Here is a 22,974-nt window from a genome sequence, read left to right as displayed (position 1 = left end):
ATGTGATTCAGCTTATGCATGTAATCTTCAAGTACACTGCATCATTGCATACAGAATTTCTGTGTTGCTTTCCTGATATCCCTTTGTAGATCAGGATTAGATCAAGGTCAGGGGAATGTTTCACAAGTCAGTAATATCCATTTTACTTTACTTTAGTCCAAGGATGCTTGTAGGACTATGCCTGTTCATCAATCATTGGAAATATACTGTAAGCTCTATACTATCATTTCCAAGTAGTTGCATGTGGCAGGTAGTTGCATGTATTGAGGAGGCATTTCTTTGTACAGGAGCTACATGTATCTATGAGGCGCCAACTACAAACTGGCCTTCTGCTCAAGGTTACATGACAAATTGACCAGAAACAAATCATTGGTTGCTTTTCTCGTGCAGATCTGAAAGACAAGCTCGACCAGCTGAGCAACAAGTGGGACGACATCACCACCACGGCCAACAAGCGGTCTGGTGACCTCCAGGAAGCACTTCAGTCTGCTGAATCCTTCTGGGAGGAGATGAACGGGACGTCCGGAACCATCAAGGACCTCCAGGACCAGATCAAGAGCCAGGAACCTCCTGCGGTGGAGATCCCAGCCATCAAGGATCAACAGGTATGTTGGGCAGGAGAAGTAGTGATATGGGAGGGAAGGATGTCCTCCTGGAGCAAGCGTGCTGAACGTGAGAAGAGCGTATGTTCTGCAGGAACAGTAGTTGTATAGGGGTTGGCTTTGTTGTACCGGAGATAGGTAGGTGTTGTGGAGGAGATAAATAAATGTTTTGGAGGAGAAAGTTGATGTGATGTAGAAGTTATACTAAAGAAGGGTTTGTTATACAGAAAAGTGTGTTGTACAGGGGAAGAGTTTGTTTTACATGATGTCTTCAGACATGATGTCTGAATGAATGTTGTGAAGGAGGAAAATGAGAGAAAACAATGAATGTTTCATCTACAGTATGCAGGAGAAATGTGTTATACATGTACATGTACAAGAAACAAGTACATTGCACAGGAAATTAATACATTAATATCATACAGAATATGAGTGACTTTTGTGTTTGCCCCTGTGTTGATCATTATATTACAGCAATGTATTCAGTGGTCAGCAAGTTTATATGTGAAATGTCTTGATTTCAACAGGATATCCTCCAAGCCATCAAGGAGGACATCGATGCTGTCAAGCAAGACGTTGACATGACCAAGCAGCTCGGCCAAGACCTGATGAACCATTGCAGCGACTCCAACAAGCCCGAGGTCCAGAAGAACGTGGACGAACTCAACAACTCCTGGGAGAACCTCAACGATGCCTACAAGGACCGTCAACAGAAGCTGGAGGATGCTGATGAAGCAGCTCAGGCGTTCCAGGATGGTCTTGACAGGATGAACGACTACATGACCAACGCAGAGGAACAGGTGGATAGGATGCCAGCGGTGGGATCGGATCCTCAGACGGTGAGGAGGCAGCTGGACAACCTCAATGTAAGTACATGTAGTAATGGACATCTAGGTGGTGTGGCAAGAAATATCCACTTCATTGCAATTGATTCTAGATATCTAAATCAATCGTAACTCTGGCAATTGATCATAAATTTGCAATAGGTAGGTAGTCTGAATTACATGTTATTCACAAATGGCTCTAGTTAGTCGTAGACATCAAGCCCTTTGGAGACTGATCCGGACTTGAGTCTTTGGAAAAAGTGCGTTATAGCAAAGTCATTCAGTCCGCAACGGGTTAAAGAATGATATCATTCATTTTGATGGCTTCATATTCTTTTATTCTTTATCTTTCCATCTGAACATGATTTTGCGTTAAATGAGAGAATTTAATAAATTATTTGTTCAAACTTCTGCAAGTTTGCCGATATCCTCTGATCATCTATGATGTTTACCACAGGCCTTCAAGAAGGAGCTCGGCAGCAAGAACCTTGAGCTGGAGACCGTCAACCAGCTCGGAAACCGTCTCCTCACCAAATGTACCCCGGAGAACCAGGAGCTGGTACAGGCTCCCATGAGCGACATGAACAGGAGGTGGAAGAACCTACAGGATAAGACCTTTGATAGACAGGTGAGGACGCTCTCTCTTTTTTAGTCTAAACATTGGTATGTTATAACCAAATGTGTCGGTAGGTTTTAATAGTGCTGGGCGATATTCTGATATCAAAATTCTTCAATATTGAGAAAATGTTTTTTTTATATTATGTTGATATATTGCCGGAAAAACCATATGACCAAAAACTATGTATTCAAACGAGTTAACAGGACCGGAAGAAAATCAATGAACATGAACTCCATCAATCTCAGCGGCTCGGAGCAAATATGTCAGTGAAAACCAAAATTCTATTTATGCATTCCATGTATACAAGTAAGATCAGTCTTGATAAAGATATACAGTAAATTTTTGTACACCTCTCTGCATTTTATGAAAGTTTTCATTAATTTATTCATCATTTCATTTCAGCACAAGCTTGAAGCTGGATTCTTAGCCCTAGGGCAGCTGGAGAGCTCTCTGGATGAACTCCTGAACTGGATGAACCGGACAGAGAAGGCCTTGGCCGATCAGAGACCGGTGATGGGCGATACCAAGGCTGCAGAGATTGCCCTAGCTAAGCATAAGGTAATTTTTCCTCCGATGCAGAGAGTCAATGCCTGGCGCCAAACTAAAGACCTTGTTTTTAAATCACACCCTAATCCTATAATTTAGATCATGAATGATTGTCTCTGATCTTGGATCTTTCCTGTAATGTTCCTTGATACAATTTTATAGCATGCATCTACATGTACTTGCATATTTTGCTATGGTATTTACAAATTAGTATGGGATGTTGCTTTGTATTTGGAAGTTAATAGTCTGCTATGAAGTATGATTTTCATAGTTTGTGATATTCATTCTAGTTTTATTGTAGTAACTGGTCATGCGTTTATTTTTAATTGTCTATATGATTCACCACTTTATGATTTTATTTTTTTTCTAGGTGCTTCAAAATGATATTTTCGCTCACGAATCCACCGTGAAATCTGTCAACCAGGCAGGCCAGAATTTTGTAGCGTCTGCAGACAACAGGCAGGTTGCCAACGTGGTCCGCAGCAAGCTTGACGATGTCAACAACAAGTGGCGCAACCTCAATAGGATGACTGAGGACAGGCAGAGAGAGCTGGAGGGAGCCTTGGGAGAGGTAAGGAGGAAAATGAGATTGTTGGTGATGATGGTGATGAAGATGGTAGTGGTGATTGTGTTGGTGATAATGATGAGGTTAGTGATGATGGTGGTGGTTGCAATGATGATGGTGATGATTGATGATGGTAAGGAGGAAAAGGAGATTGTTGGTGATGATGGTGATGATGGTGTTGATGATGGTGATGATGGTGATGATGATGATGATGATGGTGATGATGATGGTGATAATGATGATGATGATGATGTTGATGATGACGTTGATGATGTTGATGATGATGAGGTAAGCAAAGCAGTTGCTTATGCTTCTCATAACTTCAAGCAATTTCCCATGTATAATTTTTATGATGATATATTAACAATGTTGAGTATTTTCTTTGAAAATTGTTAAATGTTCATTTTTTTTCCGCATAATTTGCAATTGTTTTATTTTTCAACCCATACTGATATAAGGTGAGGAGTCACTTTTTTCTTGGTCCTTTAAATAACCGTACAACTCACATCCATCAATCCTCCATCTCTTTTAGACCAAAAACTTTGCAGAAGAGGCGACACGTCTTCTTCGCTGGCTCCATGACATCAACGGTCAGCTCTCATCCACCCAGCCGGTAGGAGGCTTGCCTGAAACCGCCAGGGAACAACTTGACAGACACAATGTAAGAAAACTTTAAGAAATGTGATGATGATGATGACGGTGGTAATGATGATGATGAGGGGGAGGAGGAGGAGTAGGATGATGGTGAAGATGCAGTAAATGATGGCAATTTATGGATCAATATTGCAAACTTAATGTAAAATCTACATGTATGCCTTAATGTTACATCATTTGTGGCAACTTAAATTCAGACTGAATGCTTCATACTACCACGACTTTATGGACGCAGTAAGACGGTACCTACATGTACATTGTACATAATGAATACATGTACTTGTAGCTAGAATCTTTAACAACCTATTTTGGACAGTGCTTTGGATATTACATGTACATGTACATGTACATGTACATGTATTAACTGCTCATTGTAGAACCTGCACTTGCAGGTTTTATCATGTAGATTTTCTAAAATAGTTGCTGTAGATATACATTAAGCTGGTTTTAAAGACAATCTAAATGTATGATGTTCTTCAGGGAAATAATGAACATTTGTCATTTAAACAAATCTTCCACTAGGACCTGATGAAGCAGATGGACAGGGAGAAGCTCGCCTACGACTCCCTGATGCAGGCTGGACAGCAGCTGAGACGACAGTCCGGACCGGAGGCCGATAGAGAGGGCGGGGTCGGCCACACCCTGAGAACCCTCCAGACACAGTGGGACGCAGCCAATCAGAAGTCGGCAGATAGGAAGGTACTTGAATACGTTGAGAGGGCATTTTATTTTTTTTTATTTCAGAGAGAGGGAGAGATAGCAAAAGAGCAAAAGAGAGACTACATGTACGTTGCATGTCAGAGAAAGTGAGGGAGAAAGAGAGGGGGAAGGGAAAGACGGGAAATAGATGGAAAGAGAGAAAAAAAAGAGAGAGAGAGAGAAGAGAGATGGCAACTGAAAATTGGGGATGAGAAAGATATGGGGAAGTTAGAGAAAGAGAGAAATAGGGAGAGGGAAAAAGAGAAAGGCTTCATATGTACATGTATCTACAATGTATAGGAATGCAAAAGTTCACTGCAATGCAGTGGGTTACTTGTACTTTAGCAAATGTTAAGAGCGTAAGAGAGCAAAAGGATCTTCGAGCATCACTTTGGTTTTAATCTGGCTAGCTCGATTTTGAGATCTCCACTCTACTAATGTAGGTGCACCATCAACCCATTTTCACTGAGATATCATGCCTTTTTATTGTATCATTGATCAAAATATGACTTCCTACATCCGTACAGCGCAAGTTGGAGGAGGCCCTGACCCAGGCTCAGAACTTCCACGATGCTCTCCAAGCCTTCATCTCCTGGCTGACCACTGCAGAGAAGACCATGAACAACAGCAAACCGCCCAGCACCGTCCTTGACACCATCAACCAGCAGATCGCTGAGCACAAGGTAAGGGCCTCACAGCATCAAACCTCCGGGCCTCCTTGCATAAACCTTTAACATTGCCATCCAGTGGTTACTTCCATTAAATCTTTGGTTTTGATTGCTTGTAGAGCATTGTTACCATGGTAGTTGCATGTACAGTACCATTAGGTGTAGCTACCTTAACGATAATTTCCATGCAATGAGACCCGTGCCTTAATATTTAGGTACATGTACCTTAACCTGTTGACTACTGAATTCTGTAATTCCTTTAGCCTTTATAGAGGGACTACCTGGCTCCAGTAAGCATAGGGGAAAAATGTGTCCACTGCTCTGTGGTATATAGGTTGTCAGAGCATTTTCCTTAAGGACTTGTAGGATGGTTTATTGGACAAGCCTTGTCTGTCTTATTCATTATCAGCCTTCTCCCCTTCCCCCCCCAAAAAAAAATAACAAAAAAAAATCAAGGAATATCGATTGAACCCTTCCCAGACCCCCTCATTGATCATGTTGGTAAGGGACAAGTCTGAATGGTCAGACTAGTCCCTTGCCTCCATGAACCGTTTGTTCCTGCCTACGGTACTGATCAAGACACTTCAGAGATAAAAATGAATGTCTATCGTTTTCTTTTAGGAATTCCTTATGGACATCCAGGCCCACAAGGAAACGATGCGCGATCTGGACCGGGCCGGAACCCAGCTGAAGTACTTCAGCCAGAAGCAGGACGTGATCCTCATCAAGAACCTCTTGATCAGTGTCCAGAACCGATGGGAGAAGGTCCAGTCACGATGCAACGACAGGACCCGCCAGCTAGACTCTGGCTTCAAACGGGCCAAACAGGTGAGAAATGGGATTTAAGAACTTGGTGTATGACACTTAAAATGTGTCAAATTTTGAATTCAGTTATGTTTCCTAAGATTCTGCACTACTGAAGTGTCATTCTGGTGAGTTGATTGAACCTAAAATGATTTATCAGCTTTTAAAATGTGCCATGTTGGTTTTCAATAGTGTTAGATAAATTTGTAGGAATCACTTTATGTAGGTAGAGATGCAATTACATGTATGCCTGAATGGAAGGCTGAGTGGAATTCTTGTACATAAGTACACTTCCAGAGGATTCACTTGTAATGAAAAGTGTGCATTATTTAGACAAAATACTTGATACAGGTAGGATTGTGTGGCCTTTGCAGGTACATTTACCATTGCCCTTTGGGACTTTAAACATTGATTTTTTTTCTCTCTCTCTCTGTTTTGCTCACTCAGTTTGATGAACAGTATGGCAAGCTCTTTGGTTGGCTAGAGGACTCCCAAGCTCAGCTAGAACAGGACAAGTCAATCGGTAGCGATCCAGAGACTCTCAAAGCTCAGCTCAGAAGGCACAAGGTAAGCTCAATTACAACATATCTGGAGAGTATGATGAGAGTTCTTCAGACTTTACTGAAGGTGCCCCATTATTCACCCCAAAAATATATTGCTGTGACCCCCTGGAATCAACAAAATGATAATGAAATGACAAGGTTCTGCTTGGTCACATGTACTGCCCAAAGAAAAACTGCGACAAACAAGAATGGTCTGCCCGATCATTTCTTCTCTATTTTGATATATTATGAATTTTAAGTTCAATCTTATAGAGTGGACCATGTTATCATAACATTCTTCTTAAATTTTATGGTACATTACTTATTCAAATCTTTCCCACTATCTCTTCAACATATAGGACTTCCAACGTTCCCTCGGAGCTAAGCAACCGCTCTATGACAACATTGTCCGCTCTGGACGATCGTTGAGAGATAAGAGTAACCCTGCCGACACCAAGGTCATCAATGCCATGCTGACTGATCTCAAAGACAAGTGGGACCTTGTCTGCGGCAAGTCTGTTGACAGGTGAGAAATGATTTCTCCTTTAAACAATCCACCTTGATTGATCTAGGTTGCCCCAAGAAATTTCAGCTTTTTTTTAATACTTATATTTGTATATGGTGCCAATTAGTGACTTTTGCATGTCCAGAGTTGAAATCTTTTGACAATTGAATGACTTTGAATATCTTATCCCTTGATGGGGCAGCTAGGGCCTGCTTCCCACAGACAAACAACTGTTTTACCATTACTCTAATTACCAAGGAAACCTTGATTGTGATTGGCTGCTGAGGCCTGTTACCATAGTAAATGCCAAAGGTAATGTTAACATACATGTAGTTCTTTATGAAATGGGCCCATGAAGCTTGAGGAAGCTCTCTCATATGGTAAGCTCTTCAGGCCCTCCTGGCATTGCTCTACCAGGTTCAGCTCACACTCGGGAAGGGACGAGAATCACCTTTTTAATATTATTCTTAAGAGTGGCTTTGGTGTACTGTACCACACTTTTGAATTGCCAATTTATAGCTGGGCTGTTGAAAATCATTTGGGGAACAAATTATTTAGAATTTTTGTCCTTTCCATGTAGGCAAAGGAAGCTTGAGGAAGCTCTCCTATATAGTGGGCAGTTCAAGGATGCTCTTCAAGCACTCCTGGAATGGCTCTATCAGGTTGAACCGACGCTTTCAGACGAGACACCTGTCCATGGTGACATCGACACCGTCATGAATCTCATGGAAGCCCACAAGGTAAGAGTTCTGACAAATCTTCTGTCATATTTATTTTGTGAAGTTATTTATCGATATCCTGGATCCCGGTAACACAGAGGTTAGCGATTAATTGCAACTTGATTTTCACGATTGATTGTACATTGTAGTCTATGCAATAAATCGTAGAAAATGTGCTACGATTGATTGCTAAGCTTTGTGTTACGGCCCCCTAGAATATGAAGAATAAAAAAATTCATCAAGTCACTTTTTCAAATAAAATCAATCTTTCATCAGCGATTATCTTCAAGAAGAAGGAGACACAGAATAATATATCAGTATAACCTCACATTAGTCCACTTGACGTATTAAAAATGTATCTGAAAACACACCTACATGTGCGTAATGAATATTGATTTGTTAGCAAACAGTACTTTTTACCCTCTGGAAAAGGCTCTATAAAAATCCAGTCATTATCATTATTATTGTTATATCAGCTGCATGGGAAATACATGTTCTTGCTTTACATGTTCAAAGCACATGCTTGGTTAGAATGTATAAACTTTATGTCGATGTTAATTTTACAGGGTTTCCAGCGAGACCTCGGAAGCCGGAAGAACAGCGTCAAGTCGGTCAACAAGTCCGCCAAGGACCTGATGGACAAATCAAGTGAGGACACGTCGCATCTCCGAGCGAAGATCCAGGAACTGGCCACCAAATGGGAGACAGTCTGTGAACAGAGTGTACACAAGCAGGAGAGGCTGGAAGACGCCATGAAGGAGGTGAGAGTAGAGAGAAAGGTGGAGGACATAGAAACGGAGGGGTGGGAAAGTTGGAGGAGGGGGAAGGGGTAGAATTGATGTGCAGAGATGCCAGTTTTCAGGCTTTTGCCCGATATCAGGCCCTGAAATCTTGCAATGTTTAATAGGGTTTGGAAGGTTTTGTCTTGTGCAACACATTGGGGCTTTTTGATGTGTCATTGGTTATCTTCAGGTCCCGTCATCAAAACGTAAGGTTCATCCCAAAAATTCAGGCCCTGAAATCTTGCAATGTTAAGGTTTGTAAGGTTTTGTTTTGTACAAGACATAGGGGATTTTTTATGTGTCATGGGTTATTTTCAGGCCCCATCAGCAAAACATAAGTCTCATTCCCAATATAATTTCAAGACAAACTATTATGCAAGAGAACGAAAGAGTGGATTGAAAGAAAAGCAAAGAAGAAAAAATGTATTGAAAGAATAGGAAAGTGAGTATAAATGGATTGGAAATCGATGAATAGATCATTAGGGAAGAGTCTGCAGAGAAAGGGTAAAAAAGGAATGAATATCCATCTTGTATTCAGGGAATCTATTCTTGGAAATTACTACAACCAAGGATAGAGTCAGTATTAACGGTATGAATAATTTTGTTTGAAGCTTTGTGTAATTCATCTTTATTTTCCTGTCTTTCTAGGCTGAAGAGTTCCACGACACTGTCCAGCTCCTCCTGGAGTGGCTAGCCGATGCAGAGCAAAGCCTTCGGTTCCAAGGACCACTTAGCGATGACCCCGAGGCCATCAAGGAACAGATGGAAGCACACAAGGTACGGTTATTCTCACCCATTGGTGATGATCATCAACAGGGCAATTCTATAGAATAACCTTTTCGTACAACCAAACCCTATTTTCTGCCATTTTTTCTTCACTATTCTGTTCTCTAACCCTTATCCCCTGACAGAATTACAAATCAGTTCTGCTCAAAGGGTGCCCTGGACAAATGCTTAACTGTTTGTACGTCCAACCCAGTTTCCTCCAGTTTTACATCAGAAACTAATCTGTTTTCCAACTTCCTTAATGAATTTCTGATCTGTCCAGCTCAATAGGTGCACTGGTCAAGTGGCTAAAATAATCTACCTTTTTGTCCATCCTCCCCAAATATCCTCTGTGTTTACTTCTTAACCTTATGTGTCCTGTCACCATATATAGAATTGCTGAACTGTCCTGACCCACTGGTCAAGTGGCTTAGCCATCTGCCAGGATTGATTTGATTCAACACGTCTGCCTCATACAAAAGTAAAAAGAAAAAGAAGAATATTTTATGAACTTTTATAATTCATGAATACATTGTTTGAAATCCTTATTCAATCTTATCTATGATTCTCTGTGTGTTACAGGACTTCAGGGATAGCTTCAGTGCCCAGGAGTTGAGGATGAACGATGCCTGCGTGATGGGCGATACCATCTTGACCAAATGCCACCCAGAAGCTGTTCCAGTCATCAAGCACTGGATCACCGTCCTCCAAGCCCGATGGGAAGAGGTAAGCTCATCATGACTTAAAAGTTATGCCATTTCTTGTACCACATTCTCACATTTCTTTATGAGTCCTTCTCTGTGCTGCTCCATGAAGCAGGTGGTGAAAGTTGGTTCAAAGCCGATCACAGAATTCAGGGAAAATTCTATTTTTTCTAGTCGGGGAAAACTGATATTCTACCAGCTCATAGTCATCTTTCTCTGCTCTTTATTAGGTGATGACCCTCTCTGACCAGAAATCGGATCGCCTGGATGAGACTCTGGAGAATCTCGCGGAGAATGCGGAACTGCTGGAGAAGCTGATGGATTGGCTCAACAAGTCTGAGAACGTCCTCCAGGACAGGGAATCGAGACCCATCCCGGAGGATGTGGACCGCATCCAGAACCTCTTGGCAGAACATCAGGTAGGAAGGCTGAGATAGAAGAGGATTGTTTTGATGGTTGTGATGGTGATTATAATAGTCGTTGCGGTGGTGGTGATGTTGATTGTCGTGTTGATGATTATGCTGATTGCGATGATGGTGACAGGGATGATAATGAGGGTGATGCTAAGCTTCTGATAAAAGTGAAGATAATGGTGTTGATAGTGACAAACGTGATTTGACATTTTTTCTAGCGGTGTTGATATTTTGTCAAGAAGTGGAGACATTTCATTCTGAAGTGGTCGTTATGACATACACCATTCATTTCAATAAATATATATTCCTCTCCCTGTATCGTCTGCCGTATCGTAGGACTTTGAGGACTCCATGGCCCAGAAGCAACCTGACATCGACCGTCTTACCAAATCCCACAAGCGACGTCGGTCTCAGGACAGCCCGTCCCAACTTCCTCAGCTGGACCGATCACGCCGTGGAAAGGGCAGCCGCCCTCGTAGCCGTGACCCAAGCCCGGGAGCCGACTCGCGCAACCCACGTGTGGCGGCACTGCACAACAAATGGAAGCAGGTGTGGCTGGTTGCCATGGACAGGAGACGTAAGCTAAAGGATGCCCTCGATAGGCAGGCACAGGTTAGTGGAACCAGTCCTAAATGCTTGCTGCTTATTTTCTTAGTAATCCCCTTTCTATTGTACTGTGCAGTTCATTTGATTCAAGCAAAACATTTAATCTTGTTGAAAACACACATCCATCATGCACTTTCAGCGCATACATGTACATGTAGTTTCTCATATTAATCTTCAATGTTATAAACAATCAGCATGTGATGCTTCCAAGTTTGGATGATTGCTGTACAAGGATAATTGATGAATTCGTTAATAGTAATATTGCTTACTCAAGATCACAGGTTTTTTTTCAAAATATCATCTGAAATGTTACATGTAGGTTATGCCAGTGGATTATCAGAACTAACCATTGTTTCCCCTTGTGCTGTCAATCCCAGCTCCAGAAGCTGCGCAACTTCAACTTTGACGAGTGGCGCACACGCTACTTGCAGTGGATGAACCACAAGAAGGCCCGCGTCATGGACTTCTTCCGCAAGCTTGACCTGGACCGGGACGGCAAGCTGTCTCGTATGGAATTCAGTGATGGCATCATCAACTCCAGTGAGTATTGAAAATTGGGAATTTTTTCTTCCTTCTTCCATTGGAATACATCCCTTTTGTATAGTACTGCCGTGCTTGTGCAAAAAAGGTTTGCAGTCGCAGAAACACATGGAAGGAAGTGAAGTAGCTGGGTCTGAGACCCTCAGTGTACTAACTTAGTTTTGTAATGAGGTCCACAGAAAATGCAGGAACATGTGTATGAAAGGAATTGCATTGATGAACAATCCTTAACTTATGATAGAATATTGCGTGCGCAGAAGTGAAGGTATACATGTAACTGCACAGATGTATGTAAGTAAAGCTAACTCATAGATACATGTAGGATTGTTGTTATGGGATTTTCAAACCCAAAACTCAAGGTATCAAGAGAAATTTATCATGCTCCTACTATGGATCCAATTTAACACCACACGCACCTCTTGCTCTGAAAACATGTCAGAAAAATAACATTTTATTGGATATTAGAACAAGTCTTGTGTAAAAGAAGGGCTAACATGTCTTTTGCTCTTCATCAGTTTTGTCAAAATGTGTCCCTTTTATCCACGTGGGCTGAATAATTTAGAAATTTTGAACTAGGATGAGGATGTGTAATCTAAAAAAAAAAAAATTATCAACATTGATTTAACTATAAAAAGAAATGTAAGAAGAAATACACTGTATAGAAAGAAATTACAGTTACATGTATGATGACTTTGAAAAGAGGAAAACCACCAGGATGTCCCCTTCCAGATGGAGGGACCAAGTCAGACGTGATGTGGGTCTCCCTCTACTGGATGCTGAAGACCTAGCCCAGGGTAGAACTGAATGGAAAAGGATCACCCTTAGGAGAGCGAAGGGACACACCGTCCTATGCACCTAAGTCAGTCAGTCACATTTATGATAACATTACGATGAGTATATACATAGCAGCATTTTCATATATGTGGTATTTTCCATGCTCCCTTTTAGAATTCCCAACCAACCAACTCGAGATGAACGCGGTAGCTGACAAATTTGATCGGGACAACGATGGCTTCATCGACTACAAGGAGTTCATTGCAGCCCTCTGGCCTGAGAAATCATCTGGCAAACCTATCAGTGATGCTGAGAAGATCGAAGATGAGGTATGAAGAAAAAAAAGCATTAAGAGGGGGGGTAAGAATACCAATGATAACAACAACAGCAGCAACATTAATAATAATATTAATAATAATAATGATAATAATAATGGTAATAATAATAATAATAATAATGGGTTGAAGTTTTATAGTTGTTCAGTCAGCAGCAAACAGTTTTCACACCTTATCTTACATACGTACACCCTTAAATTTAAACAAAAATTATAAGGATAATGATTTTTGCAACATCATTTCTTTACATTTATGGGACAATGGCTTGGAAGTTATTCTGTTTTTTCATTGACTTATCACAGGTGCGAAAGCAAGTCTCCCAATGTACCTGCCAAAAGAAGTTCAAAGTTCTTAGAATTGGAGAGAGCAAGTACAAGGTGAGTAAGAAAAAAACTTATGAATATTTGTTTGGCATGTGTCACATACCCGAGTGAATTGAGTGTTTGATCTTCTCACTCAAAGTTCTGATTTTTTTTTCCCCTTCGAAGAGTGAAATTAGTAAATTGATGTATGCATATCAATTCTCACACAAAATAATACTGCCTTAAGACGAAGTTTGCATTTTGAAGTTTAAGGTCATTGTCAGATGCTTGAATGAAATACATGTACTGTACTTCAACAGGAAAAGTGTAAATGGTTTTTATCCCATTAGTCCAATGCTTCGCCGTACACCAGATATTCTTTTTGTAGGCTCATGTTTGGTCCTGAAAAGGACTACCCACACTCAACATTTCAACAAGTACATTCTTGCTGTCTTTCAGAGAATGAGCTTGCTATGCAAAAACAGACTATGCATACATGAACCCCATTATCATTTTTAACCTCTCCCTTATTACTTGCCTTTTTTTAGTTTGGAGACTCGCAGCAGATGCGTCTTGTCCGCATCCTCCGTAGCACTGTCATGGTGCGGGTAGGAGGAGGATGGATGGCTCTGGACGAGTTCCTGGTCAAGAATGACCCTTGCAGAGGTGAGTAGTAGTAATGGTGAAAACGATAATACTAATGATAATAATAACAATGATAAAAAATGGTAATGATATGCTCTCAAAATGTTGATTTGGTCTAAAATTTGATATGAAAATCAAGCAGGAAGGGCTTGACCTGAATTGTCCTTTTCAGCATTCAGAGAATGGGGAATACTCAGACATGCTAAGTCTCACCCATTATGCACAAGACTCCTGCATTAGAGACCCTTGCTCATCCCCTGAAATATCTTTCTCATGCATGTATCACAGCCTATCCCCAAATGTCACGCTGAATCACGGAAAATCTCATGCATGGCTGGTATCTGAACTTGGCATCTCTGAAAACTCTTTTACCAAGTTGGCTTTAAATCCATCGTTTTTTAACCCGATGACTGCTGAAATATAAAGGTCCCCACATTATTAAACCCCAGGGGAAAGAAAATAACTCGGTAGCCAGTAGGGGATGACAACATTTTTCTCATCTCTTAACATTCACAGCTAAGGGAAGGACCAACATCGAGCTGAGAGAGAAGTTTGTGCTAGCCCACGGCGTGAGCCAGTCCATGACCCCTTTCATGAGGAGACCACGCTCCAGATCACCTTCGGAGTCCAGCCAGGGTAGCACAAGCTCCCGAAGCTACTCCCAACCGCTTATCAAGGTCAGTAAGATAGGACATTTCTGGCAAGTGAAGATTCGATGGGGGAGGGGTGAGCACTCTTTCCTTGCAAGGAAGGGGGGGGGCAGAAGAGCCCTATCCCCTCTACCCTTGATGCCCCTGACGTTTAAGTACAGTTGATGTTGGTGTTGAAAAGTGTTAAACATGCACTGACTCAAGATCCAACTATATGTACAGTACAGTTACTCTCATTCTATTGAAATTATCATGAAACTGAAAAGTCATAAAACGGCTACAAGCTCTGTGCCAAATATGTGCATGTCCTGTTCGCTTGCAATGTATGAAAGCAAATTGTATTGAGCATAGGATCTTTGTATGACTCATTATTTTTTTTCCACCCGTAGATCCGTGAAAAGCGTAACATCTCGCGACCATGGCAGCAGGGAGCTTCACCCAGATCTTCCACCGGAACGCCACGCCGCACTACCACCACGCGCACTGGAACTAACGGAAGTGTTACCACTACGCGCGAGGCACGACCAGATGGAACGCTTTACACCAAGAAAACCACGACCAAGGAGCTCTCACCAGGTAGAATAACCTTCATTTATAGAATCAAATCTAGTGCTAGATAGATTTTAAGTCAGAAATACTTCTATCAAAGCTCAATCATGCTAAACCTCCTTTAAAATCTTAAAGTCATCATAGTACTTATTATGTCTCACCCTCTCTATCATAATTTTCTGTAGCTACCATTTTCACTCAATTCAACTCTTTTATTTACGGATGGGTAACTGATCAACCTCGTTCTTGGCCCAATAACACAAAACTTGGCAATTGTAAGGTACAACTGAAATGTAGGATTGATTGTACACAATGATCTAATCAATTCTATCTAAAAATGAATCTTACAATCAATCGCCGAGTTTTGTTTTACAGGGCCCTCATATCTGGTCATTTTATAGCTTTCCCATCAGGTGGAGGAAGATGTAATACTTATTCTAATATTTTCATGATAACGATGCATCAATTGAATGCTAGCTCTTAAAAACGGATTAAAAAATTAAAGAATTTCATCTCCTGATCAAGCACTCGATCCAAGATGTAGATACATAAATAGTACACATGCAGTAGACGATCCTGTTGGATAACCTTTATAGCAACAGTTTGATTTTGTTCAAGATCCATTATTAAGTTTTGAGCACAGTGCTTTGTGAATATACACAAGAAGTAGAAGTCAATATGAAATATTATTTCTTTCAACATATTAGAAAATTTGCTTCGAAAATGAAATACGTTTGCTCTTAGTGTCATACAAATTACTTTAACTTGTTCATCTTCTCAATGTTTTATTTTTTTCTATCATTTCTTTTTGTTCACATTTCAACAATTATTTTTCACACTTTGCACTTGTAGTTAAAAAAATTAAAAAAGGTAAATATGAATCATGCTAAACCAAGCCCAAGCTTCCTGTTCTGTCCTCACTTTTTCATTTGCAGTTTAATATATTTTATTTTCTGCAGTTATTTTGCAATTGCTATAATAGGAGACCACAACTCATTGTTATTATATAATGATAAATCCATGCATAAACATTTTTTATTGTGATTATTTTGCAATTGTGATAAGAAGCCACAAATGCATTCTCCACATATTTCATTTTAATGATAAAACCATGCAAACTTTCTACAACTACTCTTAATTTCACGTGAGATTTTGAATGTATGTGAATGGCTTGCCATACACATGTACATGTAGCTGCAGATTGTTTGCCATGATTTAGGGAGTTTACATTAATCTACCATAGGGGAGGTGTGTCCAATATTACAAATGCACATACATGTATGTAGGCCTACATGTAATCAGTTTCTTGTGATGCAAACATATATCTACATGTATTGCGTAAAGTATTCTGTAATTACTTTGAAATGGGTTTTAATTTTATAAACATCCTCAGTCAATCCTTGATTCAGGTGTATGTTTGATTAGAAGCGTTATTATAATCATTATGATTTTGTTTTTTATTCATTCATGTATTTATAGATAACATTCCTTATTTTTAAAATATATATTCATTTTATTCATTATTTCTATTTCCTCAAATATTTTTTCAATTAATTATTCTGGTTGTTGTAATTAAATTTCCTTTTTTTATATATACTTGTTTCTTATCAGTATATAGAATATTTCACCGAAGATCAATATTCATTTAGGATTTAGGGTTGAAGAGGAGGAGTAGTATAAGAAGTAGTAATAGTAGTAATAGTAGTAGTTGTTGTAGTAGCAGAAGTAGTAGTAGTAGTAGTACTAGTAGTAGCAGTAGTAGTAGTAGTAGTACATGTAGTAGTAGTAGTAGTAGTAGTAGCAGAAGTATATGAATTGTTAGTAGTAGCAGTAAGCATGGAAGGAGGCAGTATTGAATTATTCATTTCAATTTTTAAGCATCTACATTTAAAATATGGAGTCCATTCTAGAAATCTTTCTTTCATGTCACATACACTTTTGCACATCATTTGCTTCTTGCTTATTTCAGTGATTTAACAGATACAACTCATTTTATTTCTCCCACTCAAGCAGCGACTTCATTTTGCTTAATTTGTTTCACTTTTCTCTTATTCTCTCCCTCACCATTTTTGCAAATATGTTCTCTTTTGTTCACCAGTAAGTTTATATTGAGTTCATTTGTATGGCATCTTTATTCCCCTCTAGAAATCTGTTTAGAAATCTCAGTTTCTATTTATACTGGAATGCAGCCATTATGTATGCTTTTTATACCCATTTCCTTTTGTTTATTCCTCATTTTATTTCAAAGTACCTGTAGAGAAATTATGTTTCATCCCTCGCCTTTTTTTATATCAGTATTAAAGGAGAATAACTTGCAAAGATAGAGATGAGCCTCTTTTTTGGTGCTTTTTTCCCGACCCTTAACTTCTGCTCCACTAGAAAAAGAAATAAAATAAATTGCTGTGATTTTGGCATCTTATAATCATAGTTATTTGCATGAGGTAGTTTACATGTATATTGTTAAGCTTTTTGATTGTCAAAGCTTTTTAGCTAAGCAGCTGTTTGCCTTTTTTTGCAATTATATTATTCAAACCATCCTGATGAGGGCAAATTTCGTTTTATTTGTACTGATAGAAGTTATTTGATAAGACAAAAAAATGATAACTTAAGCACTCACACCTTGCGAATGGTGAACACAATAAATGCTATACAGAATGGTAAGAACGTGCCTGATAGAACATACAATTACACATTAGTCTTTTCAATCTCATTCTCTCAGTGTCTACATGTACATTGTGTAATTATTATATTACCATTTATTTATTAACATGTATAAGAAATAACATGCACCCCATGGGTGGAAATCCCCCTACCCAAAATAGTAGGGGGACACAATATCAAATGTCTCCCCTACTATTTGTGGTCTTTTATGATGGAAAGAAATACATCATTCAAAATCGAAATAAAACATGTATTTTTGACGAGATGACCTTACTTTTCGGTTGATTTTGGGTGATTTTCCAGCCCCTGGTCCCCCCTACCTTTGGGGAGAGATTTCTGCCCTTGCCTCATACATGTGTTTGGAATGTGAGATGCATATATACATACATGTATATGCAGCACTACCCTTACTCTACATGTAATATTGTACATTCTGTTTGTATTTTCAAAAAGTAGAACTTTCACATTCTAATGATTGATGTATGTGTCCATTTTAGCTATTCTCTCATACATGTACATTATGTGGACGTGTTAGATTCTAGTGCAGTGATGATTTCATTTGTTATGTTCATTTTTTGTCATACATGTATATGCAAGTGTGTATGAATCGGACATGTTTGTACATGCCTTTTGAGTCAGTTTTGCTCTGATAAAAATCCAGCGTGTGACGAGTATTGACTTGCAAAACAGCAAAAAGCTGTCCTGCCAAGTTCCTACGGGAATTACCATAAATTTGTCACCTTACAAACAGTCTGTGCCACATCTTTTTTTAATAGCAGAACCCATGAAGCGTCTTTTACACTGGAATTACCATATTACCCATTGTTTTGTGTATGTAGATGAAGGAGAAAAATTGAAGAAAAAAGACGCTGATTAGGAATCCTGCTCAGCGTCTCTCATGGTGGATTTTCCCATATTATCCATTGTTTTGTATTTAAAGATAGAAGAATTGAAGAGAAAAGACGCTGAGTAGGAATCCTGCTCAGCGTCTCTCATGGTGGATTTTCCCATATTATCCATTGTTTTGTATTTAAAGATAGAAGAATTGAAGAGAAAAGATGCTGAGTAGGAAGAGAAAAGACGCTGAGTAGGAATCGTGCTCAGCGTCTCTCATGGTGGATTTTCCCATAGTATCCATTGTTTTGTATTTATAGATAGAAGAATTGAAGAGAAAAGACGCTGAGTAGGAAGAGAAAAGAAGCTGAGTAGGAATCCTGCTCAGCGTCTCTCATGGTGGATTTTCCCATATTATCCATTGTTTTGTGTGTTTAAAAATAAAAAAAATGAATGAAGAGAAAAGATGGTGAGGGGATTCTTGCACAAAGATGCAGCTCAGACTTTTGTTGATGTGCAAAAAGCAACACTCGTTCTTTTCAAAAATAGACGAGATGTTTGGATTATGTGCTGTTTAAATTGAATCAAAACCTTGATGTGACTTGTCTCTTTATTTAGAATACAGACCATTGTAAACTATGAATGCCTTGCATGAAACGATATAGTCTATAGAAAATGAGGATGGTTTTCTCCTTTGCTGTGTCAGCCTGTGCATATCATTTGGCAAAAAAAAATGGAAGGAGTTCAAATTACCTAGAGCAAATGTTTTGGAAAGAAATGGGTAGGGAATGATTCCAAGTATAATGCATGCATAAAATCCTTATCCTTCCCTATACTATGATATTCATCCGACGAGCCAAAATATTTGAGGTGATTTTATACATTCAAATTCCCTAAAGATTTTTTTTTGAAATATGAGATAAGAGAATTCAATTGCTTCCATATTCCATAAGTAGACATCTTAGAATGAGATTATGTCTCTCTCTCTCTCTCTGAGCAACTTGAGGATTGGCAAATTTGGGAGTTTCATAAAGCAAATGGTCTGGGACTTTCCCCAATTCCTTTGTTTTGAGCCAATCAGATGCGGTGATTTTAGTAGCTTTTCACAACAGTCAGTGAAAATAACTTTTTCTTGAAATACTCGGGTAAAGGCTTTAAGTAAAAAAAAAATGAATTTGAGGGAAAAAAGGTGATGCTTGATAATTTAATCCATTTGATTTGTTATATTTTATTAGGTGAGAGAACCACAATGCGCTCGCCATCCCCAACCGGCGGCTACTCGACCCAGAAGAAAATAACCGGACGCAACACGACTGTCGGCTATGACAGCCGCTCCAGCCCCAAGGGTGGCACGAGGGGTGAGGTTACAGTGCGTACTGTGACAGAGGAAGAGCGCACCGTCACTATGCCAACGTACAAGCGGACAACGTACTCCCCACGATCGGACTTGTCGTCACCCACGGCTGCATCTATGGCTAAAAACAAAAAGGCGTCCACACACAAGAATTCAAGTCGCGGATGGAAGCCCTAGGTATATGGACTCTGAGAATCCTACAAAAAACACTCGTTAACAATCAAGCATTTCTGTTTGTTTTATATTACTTGAATCACACTTTATAACAGCTGTAAACCTAATAAAAGTATCTTAGACGAGAGCCATTATAATCTTAGAATCTCCAACTAACTTCCATTGTGATGGAAAGATTGATTGCCTATGGACATGTTTGGCGAGATTAATGTATATTATAATTTACATTGTTTCTTCCGCATTTATGTGTGATTTACACCATATGTTCATATGTAAAATATGCTTTTTTCAAAATAACTGAAATCAAAATAAGAGAGAAAGAGAGAGAGAGAGAGAGGAGTATGATAAAAAGCATAAACAATTTGATCTGTACTATTGTGAGTTTTCAAAGAAATGATGTATCATTTATAAATTAACCATTCTCAATTATCTTTATTTTTTGTTATATTTCATTAATTACCCACAGAGAGAACATTATACATTTGCCATTCCTGGTGACAAATATTAATGAAATGTACTCTATAAAGAATATTGATATTCAGAAGTGTTTAAGGGTAATAAAAGAATATCATTTATTTGTCTTTCAAACTTCATTTCATTGTATGTAAATGTATATGATTTCAAAAAAATCATGCTTTTTCTATGTATATATTGGTCTTAAAAGAGTAAAATGTTTCATATTTCTCAAAGTTTAATGTGTATATGTTTTGTGTTTTGCAAATTGTTTCATAAACGGCTTTTCATTATATGACAAAGAATTATCATGGCTGAAATGTTACAATTTTGAATGGAATTTAAAATACACAAATGTTTGCATATGAACATGGTGTTATGAAAACTCTATGACATATCAGCTGCCAGTAAATATTCTCTCTTGAATGAATGAAATGATTCTTATTCTATGAAAGAGGAAATCAGTTATTTGAAACAATAACTATGGTATAATTTTCTATAACATTTAATTCAAAATTCTGTTGACTTTTTTACTGGTTATGACACAGATCTATGCACATGTGAATACCAGTTTTATCTTGTAAAAAATAATGTGTGGAGATAATTGAAAAAAAAATCTTATCTTCCAGTTATAAAAAATGCACTCGATTTCAGAATTATTGTATTGGTCATATTTGCTTTTGTTCTAGATATGTTTTTTTTTTTTTTTTTCGTTTTGTTGTTGTGTCGTACCGGTCACTCTTCCTGTGCTTACATCATGAAAAAACATTACTTGTTACATCGAAGGATATGCTATCCATATCTCTGCATAAGATGCATTTGAACTTATGTTTATTGTCATACTATATACTATGTTTTGTATACATACACACAAGTGCATTATTTACATTTGCTGAAGCATGCTGAAGCAAACTATTAATGGGTGTTGCACACATTCTGCTATAATTTTCTATGAAGTGCCGGTGTTATTTTTTATCTACAGGAAGCATATACCCATGTGCAAAAAGTAAAAGGTTAAAACAAAGTGTTTAACTATGACACTTGGTATGAAACTAAGTGAAACCAACAATTATTAAAAAAAAAAAAAAGAAACAAAGTACTTACTTAGATTTTAAGATGTTATTTGTTATTGTATGTCAGTTAAAAAAACCCAGAAGACTATTCATGAATGCTGTCATGTAGTACAAACCTATAGCTTGTAGATTTTATTTGTATTTGCAGTTAGTGAAACAATCTACTTGCCAATTATCCTGTTAACAAGGAATTTAAATATGTACAATATGTAATCAGCACCGATTTTGAAATCATACTGGGGACTTGATTTCAGCTGAGGTGCTGATTGCTCTTGAAATGGATTCATCTTCATTGTTGAGACACCACCTCTGAAAATGATTTGATCTAGATTTGATTTACCCTTGGAAAGTTAAACTGGGGACAAGCTTACTTTGTGGTAAATCTGTTCAAATTGCATTGCGCGTACACTCTGAAAGTATTCTAGAAATTTATCGGAGAATCTGGGGACAATTATCTCCGGTATATTTCTGACTACGATGCGATACAGTATCCTTTCAGAGCAAGTGAAAAGACAGTGATAAGAAACTCTTTGATATTGGTTTCCAAAAGTGGGGACATTTGGACAACCAAAATCAAAGCTCTTCTTTTTCACATGAGGCGTCTTCAATATACCCACTTGGACCTGTCCAGCATTTGACATGGTTTTTATTTTTCTGGTGATACCGTTAATGTAGAGTAGAAACTGAAACTAGTAGTGAGCCTTCTCATATAGAGTATAAATGCAGAGTTTAAAATGATTTTTGTGAGCTCTAGTGAGTACTTCTTTTTGAAAGTTTTGTCAGTACATTGTGTTAAACATGCTGTATGAGTTGCAAGCGATGTGAAGAATGTCAACTGGGGACTTGACTTCCGAGTAGAGTTTGCAATGTCTATAGCAAATTAATGAATTAAAGACATGTAGAAAACTGGGGACTCCTTCTCCATGTCTTTAGATTCAATGAATAAGACTATCTTGAATCATAGTGTAGATGAATAGGTGTAGAACTTGTATTTCAATGACAGTAATATCGGACAATCTGTTTAAAGGAATAACTAATGAGAAATGTTAGCAAGGATTGAATCTTTAATGGAGACATGTTATCATGCAAGCCTTGTTTTTATTTACACTTTGATTTCTTTTAAAAGAATGTCCATCGTGCTGTAGGTGATGATAAAAATAAAGATAATGTCAGTTTTATTTTGTACTCTGTAGTTAGTGTTGATTTGGATGAAATATAGCAAGCTTTATGTCGAGGTGTAGGGATGACCAATTATTATTTGATTACATTATGTTTTATATCAATCAATTCAGCCCCATGCTTAGTATGATGAATAACTTGCAAAAATAAGAAAAAGAAATATTATTATTGTGTGTGTATGTGTAGAAATGGGTTGTATATTTTCTTCATTTCAGATTAATTTTGTTTTTCAACATGCATAAGAAACTGTCTTATTAGGGTTGCAATTCTAGAATTATAAATTATTATATGCCTTCAGTTGAGTTGAATAGGATCTATTGGTGATTATAATGCTTGGTATACAGTAACATGTTGCCCTAATTTTCATGTCATTTTTGCGCAAAATTATTTTTTGCTTAGGAATAAAGAGGAGAAACAGCTGCTAGAATAATAAA

At 38.4% G+C, this 22,974-nt stretch overlaps 1 protein-coding gene across 1 annotated transcript in view; it reads left to right on the top strand.

Moving 5' to 3' along the window:
• Nucleotides 1–22,974, top strand: part of LOC129280924 (uncharacterized) — a 299,775-nt gene extending 276,801 nt beyond the window's left edge. The window contains exons 211-234 of the mRNA XM_064112511.1: nucleotides 391–605; nucleotides 1,130–1,468; nucleotides 1,884–2,054; nucleotides 2,448–2,603; nucleotides 2,962–3,162; nucleotides 3,689–3,817; nucleotides 4,333–4,509; nucleotides 5,037–5,192; nucleotides 5,799–6,005; nucleotides 6,429–6,548; nucleotides 6,883–7,049; nucleotides 7,609–7,768; nucleotides 8,314–8,508; nucleotides 9,178–9,306; nucleotides 9,877–10,020; nucleotides 10,229–10,417; nucleotides 10,748–11,023; nucleotides 11,395–11,557; nucleotides 12,506–12,660; nucleotides 12,969–13,043; nucleotides 13,517–13,634; nucleotides 14,130–14,290; nucleotides 14,653–14,839; nucleotides 19,543–22,974. Of these exons, the coding sequence (XP_063968581.1) occupies nucleotides 391–605; nucleotides 1,130–1,468; nucleotides 1,884–2,054; nucleotides 2,448–2,603; nucleotides 2,962–3,162; nucleotides 3,689–3,817; nucleotides 4,333–4,509; nucleotides 5,037–5,192; nucleotides 5,799–6,005; nucleotides 6,429–6,548; nucleotides 6,883–7,049; nucleotides 7,609–7,768; nucleotides 8,314–8,508; nucleotides 9,178–9,306; nucleotides 9,877–10,020; nucleotides 10,229–10,417; nucleotides 10,748–11,023; nucleotides 11,395–11,557; nucleotides 12,506–12,660; nucleotides 12,969–13,043; nucleotides 13,517–13,634; nucleotides 14,130–14,290; nucleotides 14,653–14,839; nucleotides 19,543–19,838 (4,286 nt within the window). The 3' untranslated portion in view covers nucleotides 19,839–22,974. The remainder of the gene's footprint in view (nucleotides 1–390; nucleotides 606–1,129; nucleotides 1,469–1,883; nucleotides 2,055–2,447; nucleotides 2,604–2,961; nucleotides 3,163–3,688; nucleotides 3,818–4,332; nucleotides 4,510–5,036; nucleotides 5,193–5,798; nucleotides 6,006–6,428; nucleotides 6,549–6,882; nucleotides 7,050–7,608; nucleotides 7,769–8,313; nucleotides 8,509–9,177; nucleotides 9,307–9,876; nucleotides 10,021–10,228; nucleotides 10,418–10,747; nucleotides 11,024–11,394; nucleotides 11,558–12,505; nucleotides 12,661–12,968; nucleotides 13,044–13,516; nucleotides 13,635–14,129; nucleotides 14,291–14,652; nucleotides 14,840–19,542) is intronic.

The sequence above is a fragment of the Lytechinus pictus genome, chromosome 17, assembly GCF_037042905.1.
Source record: "Lytechinus pictus isolate F3 Inbred chromosome 17, Lp3.0, whole genome shotgun sequence".
Lineage (NCBI taxonomy): Eukaryota > Metazoa > Echinodermata > Echinoidea > Temnopleuroida > Toxopneustidae > Lytechinus > Lytechinus pictus.
Note: the sequence above shows the minus strand (reverse complement) of the source record. Positions and strands in the feature narration are given on the sequence as shown.